The sequence below is a fragment of the Siniperca chuatsi genome, linkage group LG13 (genome assembly GCF_020085105.1).
Source record: "Siniperca chuatsi isolate FFG_IHB_CAS linkage group LG13, ASM2008510v1, whole genome shotgun sequence".
Taxonomy (NCBI): domain Eukaryota; kingdom Metazoa; phylum Chordata; class Actinopteri; order Centrarchiformes; family Sinipercidae; genus Siniperca; species Siniperca chuatsi.
In genome coordinates this window covers 14,114,123-14,128,490 of record NC_058054.1, presented here as the reverse complement: position 1 = coordinate 14,128,490, position 14,368 = coordinate 14,114,123, and the positions used below count along the sequence as shown (strand labels likewise).

Sequence of the window (14,368 nt, the reverse complement as noted above, 5' to 3'; positions counted from 1 at the left end):
AACTCGTCGCAGGGCTAACACAGACACAGACAAGGACAGACAACCATTCACTCTCACATTCATTCAATACGGGCAATTTAGAGTTATCAATTAACCTACACATGCATGTCTTTGGACAGTGGGAGGAAGCCGGAGAACCCGGAGAGAACCCACGGTAACACGGGGAGGACATGCAGACTCCACCCAGAGAGATTGTGTGATGTTGGTCTGGTCCGGGAATCGATCCCACGAACCCACGATCTCCTTATTGGGAGGCAGGAGCTTTAGCCGCTCTGCCACCGTGCACCCCCTGCATTACAGATATATGTTTTAATTAATACAAACTATCTCTAAGATTTCCTCATGCTTTAAGGCCTTTGTGGAATTATTGGAGTACTTCACCATCTTGTCTCCCTATGCCTTTGAATCCATGAAGTGCTTCTTGCTCACAGCATTTCCCATATACTCGCCTCATTTAATATAACTGTCAGTATTCACCTATCATAGGCCATTATCTGTCTCATCCACGTTCATTATTGAAGCTAATGATCTGTTGTCCTCTCTGCTCCCCATTGAAGGAGGACTACATTAAAAGTCTCTTACTAACTTAATTAGTAATTATAAATGTTAAAGATTAATCAGAGAGTGAGTGGCTTAAGGTTTACATCTCTAGGCAGTGGTGGGACAAATGGAGAGACAAAGAGGCCATGTCGCTTCAGTGTTCACTCTCTACAGTCATGCTGGAAATGGAATGAGACATATGAAAAGAGTGGAAGTGTGACCATTTCACCTCTAATGAATGTCACATGTGTTTTATCACTATGTTTGCACATGAAAAGATGCATACACACACACACACACACACACACACACACACACACACACACACACACACACACACACAAATACAACAAAATATTGTTTCAAAATGTACAGTGAGAGCTTATGTGCTCGAAGCTGTCTTTAAGCTACAATTCTTCCAGCCAAATATAGAATGTTGTTTCCTTTATATAATCTACAAGCACTACTGTAGTGGATATAATGCTGTTACAGGAAGCAGCATTTAATATGGTAACCTATGATGCATGCAGTACTCACATTATCTCTTTCTAACAAGATGGAAATAGATCCCCTTAATTAAATCCTGGGTGTACACTAATTCCTTACTAAATCTGCACCTCTCTGACAATTCCACATCAGCAGCACCGTGCACTCCAGTAAACATATAAGCACTGATATCAATATTAAACCTTAATAACTAATAAAGCTTTCATCCAGGGAGTTCCTGTGTGATTACCATTAATGTGGGGGGAATCGCCCAGGACCATCTCCCTGTTTTCCGGAGCATGTTGACGCTCAAGCCGGGGGGTCGGTACTCTCGGTGCAGGAGGAAGACAAGGAGGAACTTAAGCTGTGCTGAGTTGTGGGATGGTAGAGATGCAAATTGCATTTCTATCTGAACTCCAACCATATGTGTAAGAAAAACTGCTACACTTTTATTTGACCAGTATTTGAATGTTAAAATTTTCAGTTAAAGGAGATGCATAAGGCTCAAAGCAAACCAAAGAAAGTGCAAATAACAACTGACTATTGTAAAGACAAGCAAAGATTTTACAGTAAACAATGATGGGTATCCATTTCGTAGCTCTGCTCTCACTCTTTTAGAGGAGAAATGGCGGTGCTTTGACTGTTGAGCAGGGAGTCCTATCACACAAGACACACAGAGTGGGGGTGATGGTGGGGGGCTGGCCGGTGGCCCACAGCACCTGAAACCTATTAGAGAGCTTTGGAACATTCCACAGGGTTCTTCCACTTTGGCCAGAGGGCATCGTAAAGGTCCTCACAGAGAGGGTCGGTGCGACTCAGGCACCGACAAACAGCCAGTAAGGTGAAACACTAAAACCAGAGTCTTGTGACGGCGGTGTTGTTTGTATTGTCATTAGGAAGAAAACATGTTGCCTTTACCAGATCTCTAACTTGCCTGTGGTCCCTGCTGAAATGTAAAATTTGGTCTAAAGGCAATCATAACATTTTCTGCACCTAGATTCACAAGGAGATTGTCTTCATAAAGGAATACTATGATTAAACCATTTACCATTAGCATGCCAAGCAAAACTTTTATAAACTTTTTATCAAATGGTTTGCCATCTGGACTTAAAACAGTAGGGGCCCAATAGTGCGCTGACACTAAAAACAAACATGCATAAACACACACAACCTGCTGCCAAATTTCTTGGAGATAGCCTTATCTTCTCCGCAATGTGTGTGTATATATATGTGTTTTAGTGGTACCAAGGCCCATCTCTTTGGCTGGATCTGTGTCCATGCCTCAGTGTTATGCTCACTGGGTTTAGCTCTATGGGTGTCTGTGGCCTCTCCTCTGGCCGCCCGTGTCCATTTGCTCTGCGGGTATGGCAGGCCTGAGCTGACAGATGGCCGCCCCTCTCCATTCCGCTCCAGAGTAACACAGTAACTGGTTTTTCCTCCGCCGTTGACCTTGCCACAGCCAGCCAGCAATCCAGGCTGGCACTCGGCCTGTCGAACAGGAGGGTAATGAAGTCCAGCGCTGCTCACATGATTATTAAGGCTTTGACGCTGGGGGGCCTTTCAGAACCCTATCCCCCTCCCCTCTCCTCCCCTATCTGCCATTCACACAGCCAAAGTTCGATGAGGACAGTAATTCGTTACATGCCACTTTGGAAAACCACCATTGGGCTCCATAAAGTGAGCTAAAACTTTTTGTAGTACTCTTTTGGAGTTTGTTTGTATTCTTAAACAAACCTCTCTACACCTATGAAGCATACTTAACAACAATTTTGAGATCAACATTGAAACTCTTACCTATTCAGTAGCATATGATAGCAACTCGTGTCCCAGCGTGCATGTCATTCCAAAAACACACCAAGTAAGAGCCACTACACAAAGTTAGATCAGATCGGTCACACTACTATTGGTGCTGACAACCTCTAAAAGCAATGCAGTTCAGCAGTAGAGCACCACATCACTCTCACTGTAATACTCCCTTACCACAAGCAGCTCTAGGCACGCTTGGAACCCTGGTCCCATCAGGGCCAGGCTGGGATTTGAGAGGTGTAGGTTGCAGCTCTGACCTTTACTAAGGCAGGACTGTCTGTTTGCACTTCTCCCATAAGCCCCCCTCCAGTCAGACTGCTAAGCAACCCCATCAGACTAGGGGTGCGCATGCACCTACGGCCTTGGTGACATCTCAGAGACCATGGGGAGGTGGGAGTATTGCAGAGGTTAATTCTGATCATCCAGTATTTATGGGCTTCACTTCAGAACAAGGGTTGGCATTAACACTCTAAAGGAGACATCCCTCCTGTATATCAATAAAACATTGCCAGAAGCACAGGAAGAGCCTACCTTTATTCAAGTCCCCAACTAGACTTGCTTAGGAGGATTCTAAAAGTACACCAGTGAATCCTTCATTAGATGATGTCTTTAAATTCGTAGACAATTTGTAGGATTTATACAAATCTGTATTATTGCATTTAGTTTATAATGTATGTTTTAGAATGATTAACTCAACAAATGAGCACAGTTCAACCAATCACTGAAAGGAATTTGCCCCAAATCACCATGGTGACATCAACCTACCAATTGCAATGCAGTAAGGGGCAGCAAGTGTTCGCTCCGAGTTTGTACAAACAGGCTGTATGAACTGTGAGCATCAGATATTTTCTCACATGTTGGCCTAGTCTGTGAAGTGTGGGGAAATGTCAGGAAAATCAATAGATAAGGACCACATCAGACTGAGCTTGTCTGGCCTAGCAACAGAGCATCCCCATGGTGATGTCAATTACCTCTGCTTTACAACAAAAACACCAGGAAGAGCAAAACAGTCTCTGCAATGCTGTAAAACTTTTAATACAGTCTCCTGGTTACATTGAGGAATTTGTAAGAAACTTCTTTTTTGTTTTCCATCCAGACAGGTAGGTAACACACCGAATGTGAGAATCTTATTGATAGCTTTTTTTTTTGCAGCTCACTCTGTTTTCTATTCTCCTCATGGACGCCACATTAGTCAGGGAGAGGTATAATGTAACGAGCAGTAAGGTGCGCATAATTGCATATTAGCAGCAACACACTTGGCTGCACGGGAGGTGACTACGCTAACGAACAGAGAGGCGTTATTAATCACCAATTAATAAAAGCAGGCAGATATCACACTCAGTATAGGGCACGCATGGTTTCCTTTGTTTCCACTAGCTGGTCCAAGCCTGTTCTCTTATTTATTTTATAAGATTGATCCTGTTCCTGTGTTGTGTTGTCTATTGAGTTCTGACTCTGATCCAGCCCCCTAGGAGTCAAATGAGGAGTGTTTGGCTATGTTTGTTAGCAGATTACATGTGTATATGCTCTATGAATGAGTCCCAGAAACTGAGGGAACACCATCAGACATACCTAATCAAAGAGGATTACAGGAAAAGAAACAAAGAATGAAAATACCATATTCTGTTTATGCACTAGGAGGAAAAAAAAATCCTTAATGCAGTAGTAAATGTGTTGCCACCAGGGCAGAGACAGTGATGGAGACCATGTAATCAGCATACACTGGCCAAGTTGCTCTTGGGGCTCAAGACAAGAGGATATGTGTCAAGGATAATTTGCGGCCCTTAGCAAGAAGCAAAACAAGGCTTTCAGCTTCAAATACTGTTACAGTGTGCCTCCTGTCTGTTCCCCCAGTAACAGCCAATGCAGTATGTTTTGCCAGGTTGGAGCACAGTTAAATGTGAGAGCTAGATAGTGAGACAGAGGAAAATGGAGATATAGTGGACAGGGAGAGGGGGGAAAGGAGAAAGAGAGAACACAGAGGAGGAGGAGAAACTAGACGAGAGCTAAAGGCCTCTCACTCGCTCTCCTCTCCAGCTCTGTAACGGCCCACAGTGCCTGCTTCACACAGAGCGGCCAGCTGTACAGCAAATGTGCCTTTCCCTCTCTCCGCCCCCAAACCTTTCCACCCCTCCAGTGCCCCCCTCTGCCTGGGCCGACCAGGCCACCAGCTCCTCTCTGTGAGAGAAGGCTCCTCCCTGACTTGGCTTCAAGCTCAGTGCTGTCACCAACCCAGAAAATCTGTAGAGGTGACCCCAAAAACACTTTTCTGGGACGTGGTTTGGTTTGTTTGTTTACAATTGTCCTTCTGAGCACTGCCACCTTGGCAGTAGCTACTTGGAATGGACAGGAGTGAGATGAGAATTGGATTGAAAGCAGATATAACAGCAAAGCAAAAACCCTTTTCACCTTTAAAACCCTTTAAGACAGAGCCTGTGCTTCAGAACATGTCAGGGCTCTGAAAATCCACACAGGGACATTTGAAACAGTGCGATAAATGGGCCAAACGTGCCCCCCATGAGGCTCCAAATGTCATAGTTTACAGTGGGGTCAAAGTGAAGCAATGGGGTGGCATGATGGCATGCTGATAAAACCAAACAGGCTTTTGTGTCAATGAAAGACCTTCAAAGGTCCTCTTGACGACTTTGTGAAAGCACTGTGATTTTAAATATATTTTCCAATGCAATTACTACAGATCAAGATGGCAAATTGAACTGATGGACAGATTTGTTTTCTAATCTCAAAGAAAAATAGAAATGAAAGGTTTGATAGTGACTGCAGCAGCTGAAAGCTGTATAAATCTGTGTGTCTCTGGAGAAAAATCGGACACCCTCAATTCTGTAAGTGAGCCATGCCAAAAAAAACTCTAAACTAAAGAGTGGCCAGCTGTCTTCTGGCCTGCTATTAAATTGCTCCTTGGATGGTGGCGATATCATTTTTTTCTCCATAGGAGTATCACACCAGGTCCCCAAACAGAGCGACCAGCTGTACAGCAAATGTGTACTGATCCATCTGGGCCCTAGCAGGCTGCAGCCTCCATCTTAAAACACGTGGGGCCGTTCACAGGCTTGGCTGGGGCTGGTCTGCAACACACCCTTCTGCACTCATGGCCACCTCCTTCCCTTTCATTTACCTCTATTATTGTAGCGAATGTTGAGTAGCCGGACACCAGTGCTTTATGTCTGAACCAGGACCGTCATCATCTGAGTGTAATATCCATGCATCAAAATGTGCTGGCAGTCGTACAGAAGAGGCAGCCACAAGCACTTTGGATGGGTGGGAGGAGGTGAGGGTGGAGGCTGAGTGCACTTGGTTTAGGGAGACTATTGTATTACAAAGGCAGCTAATATGGACTTGCTTGGGTGAGACAGGCTCAGGTTTTGTTGTTCCATACATTTAGCACTATGGTTATGTCACGGCACATCACTATATATAGAGTTATCAGTGTGAACTGACACCATGGAGCGGGGCATGGATGAAAACAACACCCCTATGAATCCAGCGTCTGCTCCATTACCTACGCTAATAACGCTGACAGCTGAGCGGAGATGACCCCAGCCCCCTGTTTCCCCTCTCCTGTGCAGATGGCCATTAAAAGGAGAAAGTGTCCATTTTTTCAGTAGAGAAGGTATTTAGAGCTTTTCCAAATTAGTATTTTTTTTTGAGTTTTTGTCCCAAATTGGCTATGCAGTGATTACAGGCTGGATTGAATTTAACCCCATTCTACATTAAAAGGGACCAATTCTTAAGAAGCTATATAAAACCATAAGATCAACATTAGTGTTCTAACATAACTAACCTGATGCATATGTTTTTCTTTATACCTCTTCAGTTAAACACATTTACGTTATTTGTCTTTATTCGATTCAGTTTCCTTTTTGTTAGTTTGTTTTACAAAATGCAGTCACTTCTAGACAACTTCATCTTTCTACCAAATTTTCACTATGATGAGTTTTGTTTTCTACATATTTTAGAGATCACAAAACAAATGCATCTAACAGAAACCCTTTCGAGGAGTCTAATGAAACCTGTGATCATGCTGAATACAAAGCAATGGCATATCAGAGAAGTAAGACATCAGACAATAACCCAATCACCTATCCTCCTGTTATCTTAAGCTGTCTGAATTCCACTATTATGTGGAAACTGTGTGCTTGTGCGGCTGACAGACATAAAATAACCAGTAGGGGGGTTTGTTTTCTACCCTCCCAGTGTGCTCCGTGCCTGCCTTTGCGAGAGAAAGGACTAATGCTGGCATGGTACTGTATTAGGCACCCCCAGTAGAATAGTGGGTGAGCAGATCGCAAAGATGAATACAAAATACACACCTACAGACTCTCAGCTCATCTCTCTCCTTTGCAAATACACCGAAGCATCAAAATCACAAATCACATGCTTCTGATTGTTTATGCACAAACAGTGGGTCCCTGATAGAATTGCCTACCGGTCCTGATAGAATTGCCCACCGTGTTTAAATTCACCTGCGCCTAGAAGCGTGTCCCAAACAGAGAGGCGGTTTGGTTCCAGATCAATGAGTCTCTCTCCCACTGAAGACAACAGATAATGCAGTGTAATGAAAGAGCCGCCAAACGAGCTGAATAAATGAATGAATAAAGGAACGTGAGACCGGAATTCAGACGCCTACTTACTGCAGGCAAGAAAACCTGTTTTCCAATTGTCTGTTCTCTACAAATTATTCTGCCTGCATACAAATGACAACCAAAAGTAAAGACATTTTGTGGAGGTTAGTCTTACACCAGCATTCTTTGTTTAGGAATCTTGTGAAAGAAAATGAGAATTTTGGAATACTTTTGTGATACACAATGTAATAAAAATCCATTTTTTCAGTTGATTTGACGTCATTAAATGCAGCGAGAATGAAAGTATTTTACCAAATGTTGTATTCAGATCTCAGTCATCTGAACAGACTACTTAAGTGAAGAGGCACAATAAACAAACAAACAAAATAATGTACAGTAGCAATGTGGAGAATTTTCAAAAACTGTGGAATAATATTTGGAATTTTAAACAGTTTGAATAAAATCTGTTTTGGTATTTAAATATTTCACTAATCTGTATGTTTCCACTACTTCAAACTACCTTCATACAGAGTGGTTTGAAGTGGAGAGATTCTGCTCCACAAGCATGCACACGTACTATATTATACCATTCACATGCATGGGGAAATGAAGATGATGGGTTTATAAATGCACAACACTGGGGATGCAGTTGATGGTCAAAATATTAAAATAATTCCACCTATTTGGTGATGTGATCCAGATACTTGTGAGCCTGAATGAGACAGGGTCAAATATTTTATTACATATATCACATCAGTCCTTAGTATGTGATTCACCTTTAAGAAAAGTATGAAAAGGCTATGTCTGAAATTTATTTATTCATTGATTTATTATGAAATACTTTGTGAAATTCGACGAATTGTCCTTAATGATTTTGTATATATTGTATTGATGACGGTCACACAAAATCATTCCCTCTAACATTGAAATCACACCCCTAAAAGCAGCATTGATTAAATTTATGCTACATTGTAGAAATACTTTGGGAAAGGTAGAAAAACATATTTACATAGATAATACACAAGCAAGTTTTTTTTATTGATTTTGTTCCAGGAGTGCAACAGAGATCATAATGAATGAAACAAAAAGAGTTATCTCCTACCCAGCATGTGGTTGGCCACATGAACTTGGATGTCCCATTCACTGTAGAACACCATCTGACATTTGATGCACTGGTATGTCTTCTTCTGTAAATAAGACCAAGAGGAAAGGGATTATTATAGTCAACTTTGAATAAAAAACAATTTAACATAAGAATGCAAAACAATTTGTGAACCTCAGCATGTTTTCATGAACTATTCAACCTCATTCAATACACCACAAATTAACAATACCTCTTCAGTTTGTGAGGGACTGGCTCTGGGCATGGGGGACACCTGGGGGGTCTTGAGCTGCCCACTGTTGCTGTCCCCAGCCTGTTCCCGATGCACTGTTTGGACATGGTTTTGCAACTCTGCTTCAGACTCAAACTTCACATTACAGCTGGAGCATCGTGTCTTGGCAGCAGATGATGAGGATGTGGAAGAGGATGAAGAGGATGAAGAGACAGCTTTGCCTTTCCCGTCTCCAGGGCTGAGACTCTCCCTCTGGACCCATGCGACTGTAGTTGTTGCTGGAGTGGTGGCTCCACCCTGCTGCTGCTGTTGCCTTCCTCCATTCACCGTTGGGCTGGAACTCTTGGAGCCAGTTGCTGTCACACAGGATGCACAGAGTCCGTAAGGAAGTCCGTTGATGTCCAGCTTCACCAGGTCTTGTTTGGACCGAAAATCTTTCAGGCAAGAGGCGCACTTGAAAGGTTTTTGGGCATGGTGTTGCTGCTGGTTCTGAGAGATGGCATTGCCGCGGCCCATGGGTTGGTTGGCAGACATAGTGCCTGTCTTTTGCATGTGGAAGGTACCATGGATCTTGAGCTCCAATGTGGAGGTGACTGTCTGCATGCACACCACACAGCGGAAACCTGTCAGGGAGTTCCTCAGGTCAGGGTGCAACTGGCAATGCTCCAGGAAGTCCTCTTCACTATGCAGTGGCATCTTACAAATGCGGCAGCTACCTGTGTCCAGACTCTTGCTATGGGTGACCTTGTGCTCAGTCAGAGTGAGCAAGGAAGGGAAACGCTCCCCACAGATGGGACACATATAGTGTTTGACAGGCCCAAGGTGGGTCTGCATATGTTCCCTCAGCCCAGCCTCAGAGAAGAAAGTGCGGGAGCAGACATTGCACTTGTGGTTGCCCTTGATCATCTCAGCTTTCCTTTTTACCATGGCACTCTCACCAGGGCGTATATTGTGGTCCCTCAACTGGTGGTTAGTGAGGAGTGACTCCATTGTGTAAGATGCTCCACAGATGTCACACCCATACATGGGCTCTGCAGTGTCCACCTCTTCCTCACTTCCATCATGGCTGTTCTGGGACTCCACCACCGATCCTCCTACTGCCCCGGGACCATGGCTGTTAGCTAGGAGACCATGTAGCTCAGCATCTTCTTTAGGGTGGCCATCCCCACCACTTACAGTAGAGCCATTAGCGCCACAGTTCTGTGCCTTTACATCAAACACACAGTGTTTCTCCCTCAAATGCTTCTCCAAAAGGACGATGGCATGGAAGGCCTTACTGCAGAAGCGACAGTTATATTTCTTGCTGTGGGTGGTGATGTGGCACTGCAGCTCCACCTCGGTACCAAACGACTCCCCACAAAAAATACAACGGTGGGCACAACCCTGGTTTTCCAGATGGCTGTGTTTGACATGCAGCTGTAGGTCAGTCTCATGCCTGAAGTCCCAGTTGCAGGAGGTGCAGCGATACACCTTTTTCTCGTTGCTGTGCTTTACAGCTAGGTGGAGCTGGGTAGACACCTTTGAGTCAAAAACCTCCTGACACAGAGTGCAACGAAAGAACACAAAGGTATGCATGTCGAGTAGGTGCTTTTGCAGGTCATCCACTGAAGTGAATTGCTTGTCACAGCTCTCACAAATGTAATAAGTGGAGGTAATGGTGAAGTGAATTGTCACATGCTTCAGCAGGGACTCTTGGTTGGGGAACTCTTTGTTGCACTGTGGGCAGGTGAGTTGAGGTTGCAGTCCATCCAGATGAGTTTTTAGGTGAGTCTGGAAAAGGTCTAAGCTGGTATACTTGGCTCCACACTGGTTACATATGAACTCACTGGTAGTGCGTGAGGCTGAGCTGCCTTGTTTCAGCATAGCAGTTTGTTCCACAGATATTGGAGAAGAGGGGCTGAGAGTGCGCAGGGATTTCTTTCCATTGTTGATGTAGTTCAGTGCCAGTGGAATGTTCTTGTGATTTTCCTTGATGTGCTTGTTGAGCTTCAGAACACTGTTGAATATGGGGGAATTGGTGCAGTACGAACAGGAGTACACCTCTACTATAGACTCCTTGGGAGTTACAGCCAGGGGGGAATCAAAGCGCAGGCTTCCCCCATCACAGTGAGTCTGACGAACATGCTCCTCCAAGGTAGCCTCTGTCAAGAACCCCATGAAGCACTGGGGGCAGAAGAAGGCATTGCTCTCCTTGGCCACAGGACTGGGAAAGCCATGGGAACAGCGGATGTGTTCCTGGAGGGCGTTGAGGTCACTCAATACCTCAGGGCAGAAGTTACACTGAAGGAGGGCATCAGGCAAGCTGGCTAACAGGGCAGCATGGTCTTCTGCATTGTGGACCTGTTTAAGATGTTCATTTAGATTTAGTAAAGAGGGAAGAACCTCTAAACAAAACTGGCAAGTATGAGCCTGCTCTGGCTTGTCCAGATGCATGGTTCGTAGGTGAATTTGAAGCACAGCCAAACTGGAGAATACTTGCTTGTTGCAATAAATACAACTGTAGGAGACTTTAGGCTGTTTGGAAGAACGTCCTCCCATGTCTGATGTGTTCTGAGCTGCCCTCTTTCTCCTCCCCCTTGTCTTGGGCATAGGTGGTGCTGTCTCCACCATTGTGGAGCTGTCAACAGAGAGGTTGGAGTCAGGAGTGGTGCTAGAGACAGAGGTGTAACCCACAGTCAACAAGGACGGGCTGTTGCTATGGTTACTGGATTCGGGGAGCTGGTGGATGTCCATGTGAGCATAGAGGTCCTCAACAGACAGAAAGTGCTCAGAGCAGATAGCACAGTTGTGGCCCTTTCTGTCTCGGCTGTGGGCCTGGTCAATGTGGGTCAGCAGGGTTCCCTCATCACTGAAGGGCTCATGGCAGTAGATGCACTGCAGGGTTGCACCCAGGCCTCCATCCTCTGATGGAGAGCACTCAGGATGGCACTCGGCAATGTGCCTCTGGAGGTCTTCTGGGACATCAAAGCCCTCCTCACAACGGCTGCATTTGCGGGTTTCTTTCAGTTTCCATTCATCAGCTCTAGAAAGGCTTGAGCTGCTGCCATCTTTGCCCCTTTCGTGTACTTGCATGTGGCCGTGGAGAGAACTTGAGGAAAGGAAGCCTCGGCGGCACACAGGGCACTTGTGAGGTTTGTTGGAGGCGTGAGTTTTCATGTGGATTTTGAGGTGATCACTGCGGGAGAAGGCAGAGTCACACTCTCCACAGTGGTACTTCTTATCACCAGTGTGTAGCTTCACGTGTCGATCTCGGCTGCGCTTGTGCTTAAACAGGCGGCTACAAAAGGTACAGCTGAAAGGGAGTTTATCGCCGTGGCTCTGTTCGTGACGCTTGAGGAAGCTTAAGCGGCTGAAGGACTTGTCACAGAACTGGCATGGGTATGGTAGGCCAGGGCCCCCTTCGTCCTCGCCAAAATCATAGTCCTCGCAGTGTCCTGGAGAAGTCTGATCCTTACTGGAGGGAGATGATGCTGGCCAGGAACATGATGGGTCATCCTCAAGATCAGCACCATCTGGAGAAGATGACAGAAAGAAGGAATAAGAGAGAAAAGAAGGTATCAAGGGCAAGTCAGAGGGAAAAAGATGGAGAGAGAAGGAGAGTGATTAAGAGAGGTGTTTTGTAAGACTGTATTAGCAACTCATTTGTCTCACTCTTTTGAATAGAAAAGGTGGGCCACTGTGGTGTTATTTGTCATAGTAATTATAAGGTGGTGGCGTATGAATTTAGAATTCTTTGCAACTTAGACAATTTTTTCTTCAACGGAAACAATGCCTCGCCTTAGGTGTTATCTAAAAAGTTACATTTAAATATGCAATTTTAAGTATAATTAGGGAAGAGAATAAGTGGAAATACTTTTACTACAATTAACCTTGTATGTGGCCATGTAATGGCATAGCCCACTGTGACTCAAAACACAATCTCTCTGACATTTAAAGCCAACACAAGACAATGGGTGTACTTTAGGATGTAAGCCCGGCATGAGGTAAATTAGAACATTTCTATTATTCCTGAACAATTTCTAGAATATTTTTGAAAAACAAGAGCCCTTGAAATGACCTTAAGACAAGAGAAAAAAAACATGGAAAAGCAGTTCTCAAGAGTGAAAGAGAAGATTAAATGTGCAATTTTGACCACAGCGATGCATAGCCTGTAGGACACCACCACTGCAAAATAGATGATTTTCCTGAAACATGGGCCTTTCAGAACATCAGTCAATAGATATCAGATTATAGAATATGCATTATTATCATATTTGTCTGTGTAGTCTGCGCTAAGCCATGAGGCAACTGATACTGGATGGATGAATATGCCATGTGCTGATGCAGGGGCGGCAAGGAGGGGACAGGAAAACGGATAGGGGAAGACAACCGAGTGGCTAACTATCTCACTCAAGGACAAGCAGGTGCAGAGAATAACCAGGGAACACCAGTCAACTGACAATGCAGTCCCCATTCGTTTTACAATAACTTTAATGTGTTCCTATTCAAATCACTTCTTTGTCGACATTCCATTCCACTGGTTCACTGTGCAGTGATATGAATGGAAAACACAGAATACCACTTTCCACAAGTTCAAAAGGTTACAGACCACTTCTTCCCGCTGCCGAATTCTAAGTGCTGTGAACTTCCTTACCTAAATAAAACAACGTAATCCCAACCCCTTCAGAAAAAAAAACTGTGTCAAAAGGCCAAAACTTGGAATGGGAAAAACAAGAGGAAACTGCAAAGATTTATGAGAAGGACGAAGGAAAAGCATAAGCTCTTTCCAGGATCCAACCTCTGTACTCCCCTTCAGCTGACAAATCTTAGTCTCTCTCTCTCTCTCTCTCTCTCTCTCTCTCTCTCTCTCCCCCTTTCTGTTGTTTTTGCTGGGAGATCTGCCCTTTGTCAGGATATCATGCCCTCTCTGAGCACTTACCCCCATCAGGGCCTATCTTCAGGAAACAGATGGGGTCGCAGGCCATTCCCTTGCCCCTCCAAACTGCTGAAAGCGGCACATTGAGAGCCCACCTCCACACCGTGGCCCTCCCGGAAACCTCCCACCCCTGGCAAGGTGCCCACTCTGCACACACATCTCACTCAAGGAGCAAACCTTGCTTGATTTACTTGCTTTATCTCTCATGTCTCAATGTTTTCTCTCTCTCTCTCTGGTTTGAGGGAGGATGGGTGACTCAGTGCTATGCCCTCCTCCACAGAGGGGGCGGATCTGCCCTCTCTTATACTACCTCCCAGGGTATAGGAGAAGAAGACAGTGCAAGAAGAATGACCCCAGCCAATGCCTTACAGTCAAACATATTGGCTTTGAGACAATAGTATAAAACAAACAAATAAATGGGCCTGTATACAAGGCTAAATTAATTTCTACTGTCTTAAATGAGGATGTCTTTGCCTTGAAAAATTACTAAGCTGCCAGGACAACCTCACTCCATTTTTTTTGGTTTGTTTACTTGATGTACATTATTTATTTAGTGCCTTTATTCCAATAACACACATACATAAAGTTGTATCTGTAGGGGACATGTGGGAGTTGCAAACATTGCTTGAGTTCAACTAGCTGAATGAATATTTATCTGGCCAAATAGCTATGTTAAGTTTGTGAAATATTACAGAAGCTGCTGTATA

At 44.5% G+C, this 14,368-nt stretch overlaps 1 protein-coding gene across 6 annotated transcripts in view; it reads right to left on the bottom strand.

Annotated features, from left to right (window-relative positions):
- LOC122886582 (zinc finger protein 521-like) overlaps positions 1-14,368 on the bottom strand; it is an 89,620-nt gene that overhangs the window by 38,475 nt on the left and 36,777 nt on the right. For 5 of the 6 annotated variants that reach the window (XM_044218955.1, XM_044218954.1, XM_044218956.1 and 2 more), the window contains 3 exons: positions 8,747-12,258; positions 8,515-8,599; positions 8,092-8,124 (listed from right to left, as the gene is read on the bottom strand). In XM_044218955.1, the coding sequence (XP_044074890.1) occupies positions 8,092-8,124; positions 8,515-8,599; positions 8,747-11,902 (3,274 nt within the window). In that variant the 5' untranslated portion in view covers positions 11,903-12,258. The remainder of the gene's footprint in view (positions 1-8,091; positions 8,125-8,514; positions 8,600-8,746; positions 12,259-14,368) is intronic. The other variant, XM_044218953.1, reaches the window with a different exon arrangement.